The sequence below is a fragment of the Lipotes vexillifer genome, unplaced genomic scaffold, assembly GCF_000442215.2.
Source record: "Lipotes vexillifer unplaced genomic scaffold, Lipotes_vexillifer_v1.1 scaffold567, whole genome shotgun sequence".
NCBI classification, from domain to species: domain Eukaryota; kingdom Metazoa; phylum Chordata; class Mammalia; order Artiodactyla; family Lipotidae; genus Lipotes; species Lipotes vexillifer.
In genome coordinates this window covers 1,451,196-1,467,603 of record NW_006776652.1, presented here as the reverse complement: position 1 = coordinate 1,467,603, position 16,408 = coordinate 1,451,196, and the positions used below count along the sequence as shown (strand labels likewise).

Here is a 16,408-nt window from a genome sequence, read left to right as displayed (position 1 = left end):
CGGGCCCCGGGGTGTCCGGCCCGGCGCCCCTCCCGGGCCGCGGAACACGCCGTCGGGTCAATCGTGCCGTCTCCGCCTCGCTCCGTTCCCCGATTTTGGGCCGTGTTTCCCCGCCTGCGGCTCTCGCTCTCTGCCTTTCTCGGACCCTCGCGCTCTCCCATCTCGGTCCCTGTCCTTCTAGTTCTGTCCTGTCTCTCGCCGTCTCCGTCTCGCTCCCTCCCTCGGGAGACGCCACTGGAGGGCGCCTGAAGCCCGCGGATTGCTCCCCAGTCCCCTCGCCTCATCACCCTGGGACCGGGGGAGAATGGGAAAGCCCGCTTGGCGTGCCCAAGGCCCTAGCCTTCCCCCGGCTGGCCCCCACCAAGCGCGGGACTGAGGCATGTGAGAGGATAGACGAGGTACACCCTTCGTTTTTCAATCAGGCTGCTTTATTCTTTGGCGTAGGAACCCCCTTGGGTCCTGGGAGCTGCTTCCTCTGCCCACCTCTCCCCACAGCTCCCATTTCTCCAGGACCAGTCCCAGTGGTATTGGCAGGAGCGGCTTCCTGCCTGTCTGCCCAAGACCCTTTGGTCCTGGAGCTTTCCTGTCCCTTGCTGAGGCCCTGCGAAGCAAAGGAACACTGTTTATTACGTGAGGGAGAGAGACGTGGGGTGGTGGTGTCTGTGAACCTTCCCTCCCCTGAGCTCTGTAGGTGACCCCGCCTCCGTGGTTCCCCCAGTGCCTGGTCAGCTGACATGACCATCCTGGGCCACTGTTGCTCCAGTGCCCTGGAGGTCACACCTGCTCACCTGATGGGTCCTAGATGTAGTAGAGGGGCACCTCGCCACACAGGGTGCTCACGGTGCTGCCCAGGAAGGCCAGGTCCCCGGAGGATGCCAAGCTGGCGTCACGGCCCTCCTCCTGGCCCAGCTTAGAGGTAGGTACTGAGGGCTCGGCCTGGAAGGAGCACCTGATTTGGAGGCTGGGAACTGAGTTTCTGTCTCACCTGCGGCCCTTATTGTGGGACCTCAGGTGTGTCAGGCAATCTCTCTGAGTAAAGAAGGGGCTGTGCTGGAGTCAGAAGCCCCCAGCGGGTGTGTGGGCTCAGCTGAGGCCAGCAGCTTGGCTGTGGTGTGGGGATGGTAAATGGGTAGGAAAGGTTTGGTGCAGGGAAATCCCAGGAGGGCATTCACCTGGCAGTCCACGATGAGCAGCGCTTTACAGGTGACAAAGAACCATCATCTTCAATGCTCCTCATAGCAGCTCTGGGAGGGAGACAGCCCACTCTTTCTTACCCACACACCCACCTGGAAGTTCTGGAGTTTTCTAGTGAGAGCCTCAAGACTTGGGATGCTCTGCAGAGCCATCTTCATGACGTAGCAACAGGTTCCCGGGGCTGGCTTGTAGGCAATCAGGAGCTGAGCACAGGAACCCCAGAGTTGGTTCGGGAAGGCGCTGCCTAGCTCACTCCTAACTCTGGTCCTTGGCCATCTCCCTCTAGGTTGGGGACGGGAGGGAGTCATACTGGAATCTAGGGCTCAGGCAAAAGTGCTGGTGGGGGTGGGGAGAGGTGGACATGTACGAGTCCACAGCTGCATAGGTCTAAGCACAGTCTAGCCCTAGGGTCAAGAGGTCCAGGCACACCCACCCTCTGGTAGTCATACACCGCGATGCCAGTGGAGCCAATGGAGAAGGTGGCAGTGGTTCCCACACGCTCACTCAGGGCCAGGCGTTGCTGGGCTTCCGGCCCCGCGATGCTCATCTCTAAGACCTAGGGGAGGGCATAGTGCTGCCTGGCATTCCTCTTTCCCCACTCATCATGCCCACCCTCAGTCCTCTTTACTCAAATGCAATTTTTTCTTCCCTGGGAGCTCAGAGAGGCCAAGTGGAACCAGGTGCTGGAGGGAACAGGTCATCCCACCGTGGGGCAGGGGCCTGGTGAAAAAGCCCAGGCCAGATTTGCCACCCTGTTCCCACCTCTGTCCTTCCCTGAGGTGCCACTTGCCTCCTCCCCTCATTCCCCTTGGGCAATTTGCTATCTGTCCACCCCATCCCAGGGCCTTTGTCTGGCCTGCCCTGTACCCACTGCCCACCCCATCCCAGGCCTGCTCACCATCTCAGTATGTTTCTGGCTCATGTAAAGACTCATGAGCAGGGCCCCTACAATCACCACGACCACAAGGACCACCACCACGACCACGATGAGAAGGCGTTTGATCTTCACAGGACAGCAGGGGATTTGGAACCGGTCCCCAGGGACTGCTGAGTAGTCCTGACGTGGTGGGGCAGGGAGGGAGACAGGTGTGAGGTCATGAGGATGCCCTTTCTTCTCCCTGCACAGCCAGGACACCTTCCCACACTCTCCCGAGGCTGAACAACCAATGCTATGGACATGCAGAGAAGGGCTGAGGAGATCGGAGAAGGCTTCCTGGAGGAGGGGGCCTGGATTCCAACAAACCCATAGATGCTTAGAAGTGAGGTCTGGCTTGAGACTCACTGGCTTGAGACTCACCAAGAGAGACTGTTTCACCAGTCTCATCTCCTGCTGTTTCCTCCAGACCTCTGGCATCCCAACCATGCCCAGTCCCTCTCTGTCCTGCCCCGCGCCCCCCCATCCATGCCTTTATGCATACTATCCCTTCTTCCTGCAATGCCTTCCTTCTTCTCAAGCTGGTGAGCTCCAACTAGTTCCTCTGGAGCCAGCTCAAATGTTATTTTCTCTGCGAAGCTTCCTGTGATCTCCCGAGTAGTAGCTCCTTACCCAGTGCTTTCTACAGCCCTTTTCACTGACCCCTGTGGTGACTCACAGCCCCTCATATGGGAATTAGTGGCTGACGAGTCTATCTCTCCAAGGGTCTCTGTCTTAGTAGTTGGTGTCCTTATCTTGATTTAGCACAGTCCTAAGTTAATTGAGTGAATGAATCTGGATGAGGAAACAGGCCCAGAGGTTGGAGGAGGTAGGGCCCACTACACACAGATACACTCCCGCATACACGCGCACACACACGATCAAACTCACCGGTGGGCTCTCCATCAAGACCTCTTTGCTGCCCACATCCATCTCGCGGTAGACACCTTCCCCTCCTCATCTCCAAGTGTGACTAGGGTCTTATATGTGCCAGGAGAGAGAGGGGACATAGGTGAAAGACCCAGGCCCTGTCTGCCAGCCAAGCCCTCAGCTTTGAAGCCTGTTTGTTCCTGGTCCTCCAGAGCCGAGGCCCCGATAAGCTAGCTGCAAGAGTGCCTAAGGGCCCTTCGCGCTGGCACATGAGTCCTCTTGGCCCCAGCGAGAGCAAAGTTGGGTAAGGTGAGCAAACCTGCCCTTGGGCAATCTACACCTCTCACCGTGGGTGTCTTGCTGCCGTGCCCGCCATTCTTGCTGGCACCTGCCCCTGCAGCCCTTTGGCTTTTCCTGTTCTTCTGCCAGGCTGAACCTCTTAGGCAACCAAGGGTCTGACCCAATGGGTCCACCACATTTCCCAACAGAATTTCCCCTAAGCATAGGGCTGAGCTCCAGGAAGGGGAGCCCCTGTGGACCCGCAGGGACAGTACTAAAGGCATGGGGTGCTTTGGCATCAGTGTGGGTGTTCATAAATGGTTCATAAATTCTCTGAGAGCATCAGATTTTCACTTCAAGTATCTGCCTCACCTCCTCCCACACATTTCGTACCTAACCTCAGACATGCCCCCAGTCATTCTTGCCCAGATTCTGAACACTGTCCCCTCTGGTTATAAATGCTTACTAACACACAGTTTTTCTTTCTTTGGCATAGGCTTGTTCATAAGCTGAAGGCTTTTTTTTTTTTTTTCCTAACCTGCTTTTACTTTTATTTGCATTTATTTTATGCTGAATTTATTTCCAGACCACATGTTTTTGTTTCTTCAGTTTCTTCTGGGACAGCTTTCTCTTCTGTGCAACCTTCTCTTCGGGTTTAGGAACCATCTGCTCTTTTTTTTTAGGGAGGATCATCTCCACGCGGCGGGGGGTATCCTATAGGGGTTAATCCGACCGTGAGCTCTGTGAAGTTCTGTGCTGCACTGTGGGAGCTTGTTCACCTGCATGTGCTTGATGACCAGAGAATCCACATCTAAACTCTTCAGTTCAGCATCACTGTCTGCATTTTTAAGCATGTGCAGCAAAATTCCACACTCTTTTTGAACCGCCGACCCTATGTCCAGCCCCAAAATTGTAACAAGGTGTGTTTGGCCTGAGCACACCTACCAGCTCCACAACTGTAACAAGGGAACAGCGCACATTGCTTCTGCAAAGTGACATCGTTCAAATACTTGGTGGCTTTTTGGATGTGCATACCCTCGATAGCCTGAGCAGTTTCACAGATGTTCCTAAAATGAACACGGAGATTTGAACTTTTGGATTTGCATGATTCTGTGGCATTTTCTGTATCAAGTGAATAGCAAACCATTTTCAGAGACCAAGCTGGAGGCTTATGAGAGCAGTTCCATGCCTGACACTTAGTCCCAGACAGCCTTGCACAGGGCTGAGGGTGGTGACTGATGGGGTCCCCATCGTCCCTGAATCAGCCCACCTGCTTGGTGCTGCCTCGCACCCTACCCTCTCGACACTCTTCTTTCTATATCCTCTGATCCTATACTTGCCCTGAGAACGCTACTCACCCAGATATGAACTACTTTCTGGATCTTCTCTTCTCTACCTCTTTCCTGCCTCTTTGCCCAAAACCATCTCTGTTGTTTTGTTGTACTAAACCACGTCGACTAATGGCTGCATCCTTTCTCTTGGGCTCCCTCCTCTTGCTGGGCCAGGTGGTCCCTACAGCGCCTCCACCTCTCAACTTCCACGCGAGTGTTAAGTCAGAGCCCCACACCTCACTCCTCTCTTGGCCTCACCCCCTGTCCTCCTTGTACTTGAACTCCAACACTTCACCCCAATTCCTGTCCCTTGCTGGGGCCCCCTCGCACCTTGGCCCTGCCCTTCAGTCATGAGCTCGCCCCCAACACTCCAGCCCTTGCAGGCTCCCGTGTCCCCACAAGGACCCCCTCTCCAGCTGGAGAGCCTTCAGCCTCCAGGTTGCACAATGGCATGGCATCTCAAGAAGCTCAGAGAAGGAGAGAGGGACAGAAGTGTTTGTTTCCCCCCCCAACTCACCCCCCAGCTGCCACTTTAAATATTTGCCTAAGCCTCTAGCAGCAAGTGTCCTAGGAGGAGTGAAAGAGGGGGAGGGGGCTCCAGGGAGAAAGGGGGAAGAGGCATCCTCCTCTCAACTGTGCGCAGCTTCAGCTGCGTGCAGGTGCCAGATGCAGGAGACAGCCTGCCTGCAGGGCCCACCCCTGCCCGCCCCAGGGCCCCCATTCCCGCCCCCGGTTGTCCTGGCAACACTGGGACTGATTGGCTGACTCACGAATACTGGACCTGAGCCAGGTGGGCAGCGGGCCAGCCGGAGAACCAAGGAGAATGGCAAGCATCTCGGGGGTCCCTGTGGGCATCTGGGGCAGGGGGCACATAGTCCAGCTGTGGGGCTTGTTCTGAGCAGGTGCTGTGCTTAGGGCTTGCCATCATCCCTGGCTGCTGGGAAAGGGATCTCTTTCTTGGAAAGAAGCCTCTGCTCTCTTGGGTCCTCAGTCTCCCCTGCAGGCTGCCCTTAGACTGTGGTTCTTACAACTTTGTTTTTTTCTTTCTTTCTTCTTTCTTTTTTAACTTGTTTTTGCCTATTTGGAGGTTGGGGAAGGAAGGGTGATCTCAAGTTTCATAAGGGAAGTTCAGATGCTGGCACTGACCTGGTAGAGGTTTCTTGTCTTCCTTCTCAGGAATGGGGGCAGGACCTTTCGCTGGGCATGCATGGCTGTCACCTCGTCCCCCACACCAGCCCTCTGCTGCAGGCTTTTCACATTTTTGGCCTTTACTTAGGCCATTTCTCCTTCCTGGAAAACGCACCTTCAAGGCCTCTTTACTTCTCTGAATACCACCGACCCTAAAAGGCCACACAAGAACCAATGACACCCCATCTGTGCTCACCACCCCAGCCTACGGCGCCCCCTCCCTCCTCCAAGATCGCCTAGCCTTCCTGATGCACTTTCATCTGCCACTTAGCAGGCACTGCTGTCCCCATCAGCTACATGGGTTTTTTTGGTTGTCTTTCTTCTCAAAAAGCCTGCCGGCCCTGGGACCAGCCCTGAGACCGTGCTTTCCTGAGGCTTCCCTCAGGGCAAGGAGCATGCACGCAGCCAACATGTAACTCTCTTCAATGATACTAAGACTGTCACCAAACATGGGGGCGGCTCCTGGTGAGGGGTCAGTAGTTTACTCCTTCAGTATGTCCTCAGTGCTTCACTGGCCAGCTCAGCTCTGGGACTTTGAATAAGTCATTCTGCTTTTCTTGGCTTTAGTGTGTTCATCTGCGAAATGGGTCTAATACAGCCTGTCCTGCCCCCCTCTCCAAGCTGTTGTGAGGATCCAATGACATCACGATGTGAAAGTCCAATCTTCATGACTATCATCATCTACTGCATCGCCAGGGCACCTCTTCTCACCTCTAGGACCCAGACGGAGACTTCCCTGGTGATCCAGTGGTTAAGAATCCGCCTTCCAATGCAGGGGACACAGGTTCGATCCCTGGTTGGGGAACTAAGATCCCACAGGCCGGGCCTGCGTGCTGCAACTACTGAGCCCATGCACTCCGGAGCCCTCATGCCATAACTAGAGAGAAGCCCTTGCGCTGCACCGAAGAGCCCGCGCATCACAAGGAAAGATTCCTTCCCAACAAAAGATTCCAAATGCCACAACGAAGATCCCGGATGGCGCAACTGAGACCCGACACAGCCAAATAAAGAAATAATTTTTTTAAATGGTCAGAAATTGGAAGCAAAATTTGTGGAGCTTTAGGGCTGGAGAGTATTCTTAAAAAAAAAAAAAGAAAAAGAAAAAAAGGGTAGGATCAGGGACTTCCCTGGTGGTCCAGTGATAAAGAATCCGTCTTTCAATGCAGGGGACGCGGGTTTGATCCCTGGTCAGGGAACTAAGATCCCACATGCCACGGGGCAGCTAAGCCTGTGCACAACTACTATAGGATCAGGGACTTCCCTGGTGGTCCAGTGATAAAGAATCCGTCTTTCAATGCAGGGGACGCGGGTTTGATCCCTGGTCAGGGAACTAAGATCCCACATGCCACGGGGCAGCTAAGCCTGTGCCACAACTACTAGCTCGTGCGCCTCAACTAGAGAGCCCATGTGCCGCAAACTACAGAGACCACGCGCTCTGGAACCGGCACACCACAACTAGAGCCCACGAGCCATGGAGCCTGTGTGCCACACTAGAGAAGAGAAAACCGGCACGCCACAACTAGAGAGAAGCCCACGCGCCACAACGAAAGATCCCACATGCCTCAACGACGATCCCATGTGCCGCAACTAAGACCCAACGCAACCAAAATAAAAATAGATAAATAAATCTTTAAAAAAACAGAGAGGAAAGAATAGGACCCAGACTCCCCCTTTCTGTCTGTCTCTGAGTTAAACCTCTCTGAGAATGTGGGTGATGGAGAACCCCATGGCAGCCACTCCTGTTTGTGCCTCCTTCCAGCCCCTCAGCCGCAGGGGATGAACAAGATTCACTCTGCCCTTTGTGTGCTGGGCAGAGCCGTGCCAGGGACGGGGGTGGGGGGGGGAATGGTTGCCCAGCTGCCCCAGCCACTCTCCCCACCCCCACTGCTTGTCTTCCCACAAGCTGGCATGGGGAGGGCAGCACGGGCAGCTGGATGGGCAGTAGCCAGTGAGCATCCAAGGTCAGGGGCATCCCTGGCTGGGAGAACATGGACTTAAGCTCAGACCAGAGAATCCCCTGCTAGCAGAGGCTGGGGACAGCTGGGGAAGCATCTTATACCTAGCGATCTCGGTTTCCTGGACTATAATGGAAAGAGCACTGAACTGGCAGCCCAGCCAACTGACTGCACCTGCGAGCTCTTGGGACAATCAAACACCCCCTCCACACCCCTGGGAAATAACACAGTATAGAGCAGCAGTTCTCAAACTTTTTGGCTGCAGGACCCCTTAACACTCTTTAAAAAAGTAGCGAGGACCCCAAAGTGCTTTTGTTTATGTGGGTTATACCTATTGATATTTACCACATTGATATTTACTGAGAAATTTTAAAATATGAATTAATTTAATGAAAATAGCAATGATAAACCCATTCTATGTTATAACATACATAACATAAAATTTTTTAATGAGATTAACTGTTTTACAAAGCATAAATATTAGGGAGCAGAGTGTCATTGTTTTACATTTTTGGAAATTTCTTTAATTTTGTTAATTCAGTTTAATAGAAGATACCTCTGGAAAATTCCAGGGTACTTCTATAAGAGCATGAAAGTGAAAAGGACAAATAATGTCTTAACACTGTTAGGAAAACTGTTTGGACCTCAAAGACTCCCTGGAAGGTTCTCAAGGGCCTCTGGGCTCCCTGGACCAGACTTTGAAAAACCCTGGTGTAGAACGGCTGTGGACTTTGGAGCTGGGCAGGTGGATTTAAATCCCTGCTCTTGTCACTTTCTTCTTCGGGTACTACGGGCCTCACTTTTCTCATCTGTAGAAGGGGATTAATATCAAAGACCTCAGAAGGTTGAGGCGATCAAGTAAGTAGAGTACACAGCACGTAGTAGATGTGATATCAAGCTGGGCTGCTTTCCTCCTGATGCGGGCTTCAGTTTCCTCGTTTGTTAAACAAAGGGCTGGACTGGAAATGTCCAAGGCCGTTTCCAGCTCCAACAGGCTGTGGTTATTTAGTGAGGAATGTTCTGGAATTCCACACATTCCCATTCCAGCTCCAGTGATATTTCCCCTTTCAGCTCCCACAGACACAAAGGCACATTCTGTTTACTAGCCTGTGGAGACGTGAACACCGATACACACATGTCACTTATGACACATGACATGCACATGAACTCTGCTTAGAGGCCGCTGAGCGCCAAGACATACGCACAGGTACACAGAGGTTCATGGATCTATACATAGCGCAGAAATGCCTGCCCGGAGGAATATGTGCCTGTGCCTGTGTCCGTGCAGAGACCGGTGTGCACGCGTGCAGGATGCACAAGGAGACCTCGCACACACGCACTCACGCACAGCCACGAGCAGATGGCCCCAGAGACCGCCCGCAGGGTGTGCAGCGGCCGGGGCCGCAACCACTCCTTTCAGTGGCTACTCCCCGCCGGGACTCCCCGCTCCGCCCAGCGCGCCCCCGCCGCCCGCCGCAGTCCGCGTACTCCCAGCCGGTCAGCCCTCGGCTCGCCCCGGGCTCCGCGCATCTTTGCATCTCTCCGAGGGCTCGGCTCGCGGGAGCGAGCAGGGGAGGGAACGGCCGCCGGCGCCCGAGGGCCCGAGGAGTCGCTCTCCGCTGCGGGCAGCTGGGGCCCTAGCTGCGGCAGCGGCTGCCTGTGGCGCCCGCGCGGGGTGGCCGAGAGTGGTGGGGCGGGAGCTCGCAGGCAGCATGGCGGGGCTTCGGGCCAGGCTGGGCTCGGGGCTCAGGCTGCTGGCGCTGTCCACGCTGGGCCTCTGCCTAATGCTGCAAGTCGGCGCCAAGAGGCCCCCCAAGACGCCCCCGTGCCCGCCCAGCTGCTCCTGCACCAGGGACACCGCCTTCTGCGTGGACTCTAAGGCAGTGCCCAGGAACCTGCCCTCCGAGGTCATCTCTCTGTGAGTTCTCTGGGGTGGGGTGGGGTGGGGTGGGAGAACTTGAGAGGGGAGGAAGGCAAAAACCTGCTCTGGGAGTGGGTGGGGAGAACCCCTGCTCCATCTCTACAAAGTGTGGGGACCAGGAGGGCTCCAGGGGGTCCTCAGGACTGGAGATTCAGGCATCAGCCCTGGCTGGGAGTTCTGCAGTCATGCAGGGTCAGCAGCCGTGGCTGGGAAAGCTGGTGTTTATGGCCAAGAATGAATCATCACCACCATCAGCATCAATGAGACCTACTGTGTGCAGGGCTCTGGACTTGGAGGGAGGGGGTTGTTTACATGAGCATGGGGGCCCCTGCCTGTGATGTCACACCAAGGACAGAAGACTTCTTGTGGGGGAAGGGTGGCAGCAGGGGGAGGGGTGGAAGTGAGATACATTCCTACAGTGCCCTGGCACAGGCAGATGCCTGCCACTGGTCTCGCCAGCCACTCTGCACGGGGCCAGCCAGCCTGTCACTTGCAGCAAGCAGCCTCAGGAACTAGACAGGCTGTGTGGTCCTTGAGAGCAAGATGCTAATCCACCACCCCCATCCCAGTGCCCCATCCCTCAACAGTACCCAGCACACGGTGGGTGTCTGGATGATGGAGAAGGTGCGGGTAATGGAACCTTCTTTGGGCTGAGGTCCTTAGTGCTCAGAGAGGCAGGAGGGGAGGATGATGAGGAAGGCAGGCAGCTTGTGAGAAGGGAAAGACAGCCTCAAGTTGGGGGAGGAGCCAGGTGACAGGGGGAGTTTCCAGGGCGAGGGTATGCAGAAACCATTGCCCTGTCCACCTCGTGCCACCCCAGCAGAGTCCTTGCATACTCCCCTCGGTACTGACTCAGGTGTCCCCTGCAGGACGCTGGTGAATGCTGCCTTTTCGGAGATCCAGGATGGAGCATTTTCTCACCTGCCACTGCTGCAGTTCCTGTATGGACAGAGCCTTGCTGAAGGAGGGCGGGGAGGGGTGGGGGCGGGCAGGGGAAGGGGCAGATCCTGGACTGGGGAGAGCGGAGAGGTTGTGAGTAGCCTTTGGAGGTTAAGAGGCAGGTGTCCCTTACTTTTTCTCCAATGAGAGAGCCACAAACTGAAGCAGCGGGGAGTCAGGAGGGTTGCAGAGACCTGCAGTTTTGGGGAAGGAAGATGGGGGTTGCCCACAAAAGCAAAGAAGCGGGTATTTGGGGCCCAGTTAGGAATGGACTTTCCTCCTCTGCAGATCCCAAAGAATTGGGTGCAATAACTTAGGTTGGTGCCAGAGGGTGGACACTGCAGGGGAGAGAGCTCATCTTAGAGACAAGTGACCCCAGGGATCAGGTTCTGAAGAAAAGGCTGGGGGACTGAAAGGGAGGGAAGACGGGGCTGTTTATGTTTGAAGCCCCAGTTGCAGGAGAGAATATATGTGGTTATCCTCAAACTTGCCATCCATCTGGGAGGGACTGGAGAGAGCTGGGGTGAGGGTGGGAGACAGAGCAGTGGGGAAGGACCCAGCTTGACAGGAAAGGTCTGCCCCTGGCTGTTCTTACCCTAGGAGTAAATAGGGACCCTGGGAGCTTCTGGGACCAGAGCAGGCTCCTGCCTGGACCTGCCGCCCAGGCTGCTCTGGGGTTCTCTGCTGGGGTCCCAAGGGTGGGAGGCATGGCCCGGGGGTGAGGCAGCCGGCTGGGGGCTGGTGAGGCAGGTGTGCCATTGGAAGCTCTAATCCACCTTTGTCTCTGCAGGTTACTCAATTCCAACAAGTTTACGCTGATTGGAGACAATGCCTTCACAGGACTGTCTCACCTGCAGTACCTGTGTGTGGGAAGGAAAGGGGAATTGGGAAGTGGAAGGGAGGAGGGCTGAGGGGGAGGGGGAGGGGGAGTGAGGAGGGCTGGGGGGAGGTGAGGGGGTGAGAGCCCTTGAATCCTCTGACTGCAGGGCCCAAGCAGAAGGTCATTTCATCCATCCCTCTGCCTAAACCATCCCGCCTGGTTGCCCTGTCACCACAGACTTAATGTCACCAGATTCAGAATGGAAGCCTGTCTTAGGGTCATGGGCTGGAATCTAGGTGGGGCATGGGAAGTAGGTGGTCGAGGGTCTGGGATCCCGACTGGTGGCTGAGACAAGTTCTCATTTTCTCCAGCTTCATTGAGAACAATGACATCTGGGCACTTTCCAAGTTCACCTTCAGAGGACTCAAGTCTTTGACACACCTGTGAGTACATCACACTCGTACACCAGACCAAAGCCCCCTGTCTCCTGTGGCCTTTGGCTTCGGTCACGATCTTCAGATGACCCAGGGGTCTCTCTTGCAGCTCACTGGCCAACAATAACCTGCAGACACTGCCTAGAGACATCTTTCGGCCCCTGGACATCCTGAGTGACTTGTAAGTCCTGAGTCCTACTTCTTTTGACAATGGCACAGAGGGACACGTCCCTGGAGGGAGGGGTGTGGGAGCCAGAATTGGGAAGATCATAAGGTCTTGACAGGCTGGGAGGGTTTGGGTTTGGGGCGGGGAGAAGTCTAGGTTGAGTTATATATAGATTGGCAGCCTTTCAAGTTGGGGTTCTTCAAGGCGTCTGTGGGCCCTCTTAAAATGCACACGAGACGTTATGTATATATGTTTTTTAAAACATGCGCTCTTAAAATCTATGTTTGATTTAAATCTATGTTAAAGTCTGATAGCATAGCCACAGTCACTGATCGGTATTTCTATAAGAAAGCAAAAGCCCTGGATTGTGGAAGGTTTGGAGGAATTGGGATGCAACAGATAGTTGTGCAGGTCATACACTGCAAAAGGCACCTGGCCAAGGAGGCAAGTAGGGGATGAAACTCAGCCCGCACTCTGCTGGCCAAGCACGTGTCCACGGGGCTGCACCCACCCCAAGGGGAACATTTTCCTAACTGGCACAAAGATGCCACATGAGCAACCAACAGCAGCCTTGACAATATCTACTTCTGAAAACCTAGATGGCCTGGGTGGGCAGAGCAGCTGGGAGCCTGTCCCTCTCTGTGTCCCCTCCATTACCCTCATGATCCAGGGACCTGCGGGGCAACTCGCTCAACTGTGACTGCAAGGTGAAGTGGCTGGTGGAGTGGCTGGCACACACCAACACCACGGTGGCGCCCATCTACTGCGCCAGCCCGCCCCGCTTCCAAGAGCACAAGGTGCAGGATCTGCCGCTGCGGGAGTTCGACTGCATCACCACAGGTAGGAAGAAGGTGCCCCACTTCGGGCATCAGGCTGGGCCTCCCCAGGGAGGCTCCCAGCACCCTGCCTTGCCAGTCGAGTAACCCTCACCACCCAGAAAGCTCTTACCCTTCTCCCTAACCACCACACCCCCGCCCGACCCATCCCTGCAGATTTCGTGCTGTACCAGACCCTGTCCTTCCCAGCGGTGTCGGCCGAGCCCTTCCTTTACTCCAGTGACCTCTATTTGGCTTTGGCCCAGCCAGGAGCCAGCGCTTGCACCATCCTCAAGTGGGACTACGTTGAAAGGCAGCTTCGCGACTATGATAGAATCCCAGGTATCTGTGCCTGGCCTGGTTGCGGTGGTCCTTATGGTGGGGTGGGCTCCATTGTTCCTGTTCATTGAGTTCCTATAGATAGAAGGATAGATGAAACATGGTCTCTGCACATACGAACTTTCTAGTCTTTGGGGGGAGGCTGACACATACACACATAACATCCAGATAGTATGTAGGTGTTAGGAGGAAGATATGACCACAATGCTCTGGGAGCACAAAGGAGAGGCCTACCCTGGGCAATCAAGCAAGGCTTCCTGGTGGAGTAGATGCTTAAGCTGAATCTTGAAGGATGAGGGAGAGGGAGGAGTGATGTCCAGGATCCTGGCTTAAGTAGCTGGACGGTGCCAGAGAACTAAGGAAGATATAGGAGTGGCCAGTGAGCTCAGTTTGGGATCCACTGAGTTTAAGCTGAGTCTAGAAGGCTGAGGGAGACTTAGCCAGGAGAAAAAATGTGGGAAGGGTATTCTGGCAGAGGGAACAGCATGAGCAAAGTCAAGAAGGTGTGCAACAGCTTAGCATGCGAGAGCATGCACGTGTAAACTGTTAGCAGCTCACAGGATGACAGCATAATGTTCAAGGTGGAGAGTGGCAGACGAGACCCGAGAGAGATGAGGACCAGGCCATTGACAGGTTCTGAGCAGAGTGTATGAATCAATCCAATCTGTAGTTTGGAAAATTCCCTCTGTGAGCAGTGTGGAGAGTGCTAGGCATGAAGCAAGACAGGTGGGCACACCAGAAGGGGTTCAGCTGGAGCCTGGACTGGGACAGCAGCAGTGTAGATGGAGAGGTAGAATAAGGGGGGATTGAACTGACACAAAAGGAAACAGAAAGTTTAAATTGCCCTGCATCTATGAAAGAACTTGAAGGCGTTGTATAAAAAACCCTTCTCCCAAAGAAGACTCCAGGGCCAGATGGTGAATTCCATCAAACATTTAAGGAAGAAATAATACCAATCTTACACAAACTGTATGAGAAAGCAGAAGGGAGGGTTGACAGGACTTAGGGACTGGTCAGCGGTGGGTGAGGGAGAGGGCGGCAGTGTTGGGGATGGCTCCCAGGATTCAGGATGGGGTGACTGGGTGGAGCCACAAATTGAAATCAAGAACACAGGTTTGGGGGTAGATATGGAGCTCAGTCTCGGCCAGCCAGAGTTTGAGATGCTTGTGGGTGTGGGGGGAAGGAGGGTCTAAGCTGCTGCTCAGGAGCTGGGGGGGTCATCAGCATCTGGGTGCACAGACCAAGGCTGGGGAAAGGACTCAGGGCGGTGACTGCCAGAGCCTGAGGCTCAGCACAGGCTTCCCTTGGGAAACAGGTGGGGTCACGAGGAGGAGGAGGGTGGTAAAGCAGCGCTGGCAAGCCCGGGAGGAGAGGTGATGACTGGGGACGCCAGCAGAGGCGAGAGTGTGTCCACACACGACTCCGGTGCCTGAGAAGGGGTCCGGGCAATCTGGTTGTGGTGCAGATGTTCTTGTATATAAAAGCCCTCTCACAAGTGGGAGCTCTTGGGGGATTGTGTTTTCATACACAAGGCTCCAAGGCTCTGTTTACCTAGGCTTTGTCACCAGCTGTGGCTGTGTTCAAACTCTTTCTCCTTCCCCTGCCTCGACATTCGCCAGCGGGGTAGCTTTGGGCAAGTCACTAAGACTCCGAGCCTCAGTTACTTTCTGTGTGAAGTTACAAAATAATAGGGTGTATTTCAGCGTGATTCATTGAGGCAATGTGTTCACACTTAGCACAGTGACTGTACACAATAAAAGTTCAATAATGGACATGACGGTTATACAGTCGGTCGATATCTAGCAGCACCTACTCTGTGCGCAGTGTCAGCTTATATTTGAACCTTGGGGTCAAGAGCAAAGGGAGGGTGATGCTGAGATTGATTATTCGCTGTGAGACAATTAGAAAGCATTTGAGCACCCAGTGGATATTCAGCAGGGAGAGAATACTGTAGCAAAGAGACTTAGTCTTTGCCCACCGTTGGAAGGGACCAACCCTCTTTTCTGAGGGTGTGGCGTGGGGCAGGGGCTGGTGGGCCCCCTGACGCTGCCTGACTCGCTTCCCTCCATCCTGCAGCCCCCTCTGCAGTGCACTGCAAGCCGATGGTGGTGGACAGCCAGCTGTATGTGGTGGTGGCCCAGTTGTTTGGTGGCTCTTACATTTACCACTGGGACCCCAACACCACGCGCTTCACCAAGCTGCAGGACATCGACCCTCAGCGCGTGCGCAAGCCCAATGACCTCGAGGCCTTCCGCATCGATGGCGACTGGTACTTTGCCGTGGCTGACAGCTCCAAGGCGGGGGCCACCAGCCTCTACCGCTGGCACCAGAACGGCTTCTACTCCCAGCAGGCCCTGCATGCCTGGCACCGTGACACTGACCTGGAATTTGTAGACGGAGAGGGCAAGCCACGCCTAATTGTGTCCAGCAGCTCCCAGGCCCCCATCATCTACCAGTGGAGTCGCACCCAGAAGCAGTTTGTGGCCCAGGGCGAGGTGACCCAGGTGCCTGATGCCCAGGCTGTGAAACACTTCCGCGCAGGTCGCGACAGCTACCTGTGCCTCAGCCGCTACATCGGCGACTCCAAGATCCTGCGCTGGGAGGGCACCCGCTTCTCCGAGGTGCAGGCGCTGCCCTCCAGGGGCTCGCTGGCCCTGCAGCCCTTCCTGGTGGGTGGCCGCCGCTACCTGGCCCTGGGCAGCGACTTCTCCTTCACACAGATCTACCAGTGGGATGAGGGGCGGCAGAAGTTTATGCGGTTCCAGGAGCTGGCGGTGCAGGCCCCTCGGGCCTTCTGCTACATGCCTGCTGGGGACGCCCAGCTGCTCCTGGCCCCCAGCTTCAAGGGACAGACACTTGTGTACCGACACGTGGTGGTGGATCTCAGTGCCTAGAGGGGGTCCGAGGCCTCTGGGTTCCTCGGAGCACTGGAGGCTGGGCGGAGCCTCCGGGTGAGCAGCATGTTTGCCTGTGTGAAGACACATGTAGCCAACCTGCATACATGCCCTCACGTACACATCCCCCCGGTGAGCATGGACCGTACCGTGGACTCTAGCCCAGGGATGCCACTTAATTTCCACTGTAATCAGCATGAAGTCTTGTATACGCACCAGACAACCCAGCCCCTGGTGCCCTCCCATATGTGGACGCCGGTTCACCCCACACCACATCTGCAGCCTCCCTTGCTCTGCTGCCTTCCACATGCTCTGGCCCAGGGAGGGGTCCTGGGAGGGCTGGAGGCTGA

The 16,408-nt window shown here is 55.2% G+C and overlaps 2 protein-coding genes and 1 pseudogene across 4 annotated transcripts; 1 reads left to right on the top strand and 2 right to left on the bottom strand.

The window, feature by feature from the left end:
* Nucleotides 1-406: 406 nt before the first annotated feature.
* SFTPC (surfactant protein C) lies at nt 407-3,110 on the bottom strand. Of its 3 annotated transcripts, XM_007450566.1 has the most exons (6): nt 2,999-3,110; nt 2,093-2,251; nt 1,628-1,750; nt 1,287-1,397; nt 789-936; nt 407-601 (listed from the first exon to the last, which is right to left on the bottom strand). In XM_007450566.1, the coding sequence occupies exons 1-5, from the start codon at nt 3,038-3,040 to the stop codon at nt 799-801; spliced, it is 573 nt and encodes a 190-aa protein (XP_007450628.1). In that variant the 5' UTR covers nt 3,041-3,110; the 3' UTR covers nt 407-601; nt 789-798. The 3 variants fall into 3 exon arrangements, with proteins under 3 accessions (XP_007450628.1, XP_007450626.1, XP_007450627.1); XM_007450564.1 differs by lacking the exon at nt 789-936 and having other exon boundaries at nt 411-601; nt 2,999-3,040; XM_007450565.1 differs by lacking the exon at nt 407-601 and having other exon boundaries at nt 799-949; nt 1,279-1,397; nt 2,999-3,040.
* Nucleotides 3,111-3,832: 722 nt separating this feature from the next.
* On the bottom strand, nt 3,833-4,403 carry LOC103074568 (60S ribosomal protein L17 pseudogene; annotated as a pseudogene).
* Nucleotides 4,404-9,266: 4,863 nt separating this feature from the next.
* Nucleotides 9,267-16,377, top strand: LGI3 (leucine rich repeat LGI family member 3). The gene is made up of 8 exons (XM_007450563.1): nt 9,267-9,648; nt 10,521-10,592; nt 11,381-11,452; nt 11,782-11,853; nt 11,954-12,025; nt 12,681-12,850; nt 13,003-13,167; nt 15,241-16,377. The coding sequence occupies exons 1-8, from the start codon at nt 9,443-9,445 to the stop codon at nt 16,056-16,058; spliced, it is 1,647 nt and encodes a 548-aa protein (XP_007450625.1). The 5' UTR covers nt 9,267-9,442; the 3' UTR covers nt 16,059-16,377.
* Nucleotides 16,378-16,408: the final 31 nt, after the last annotated feature.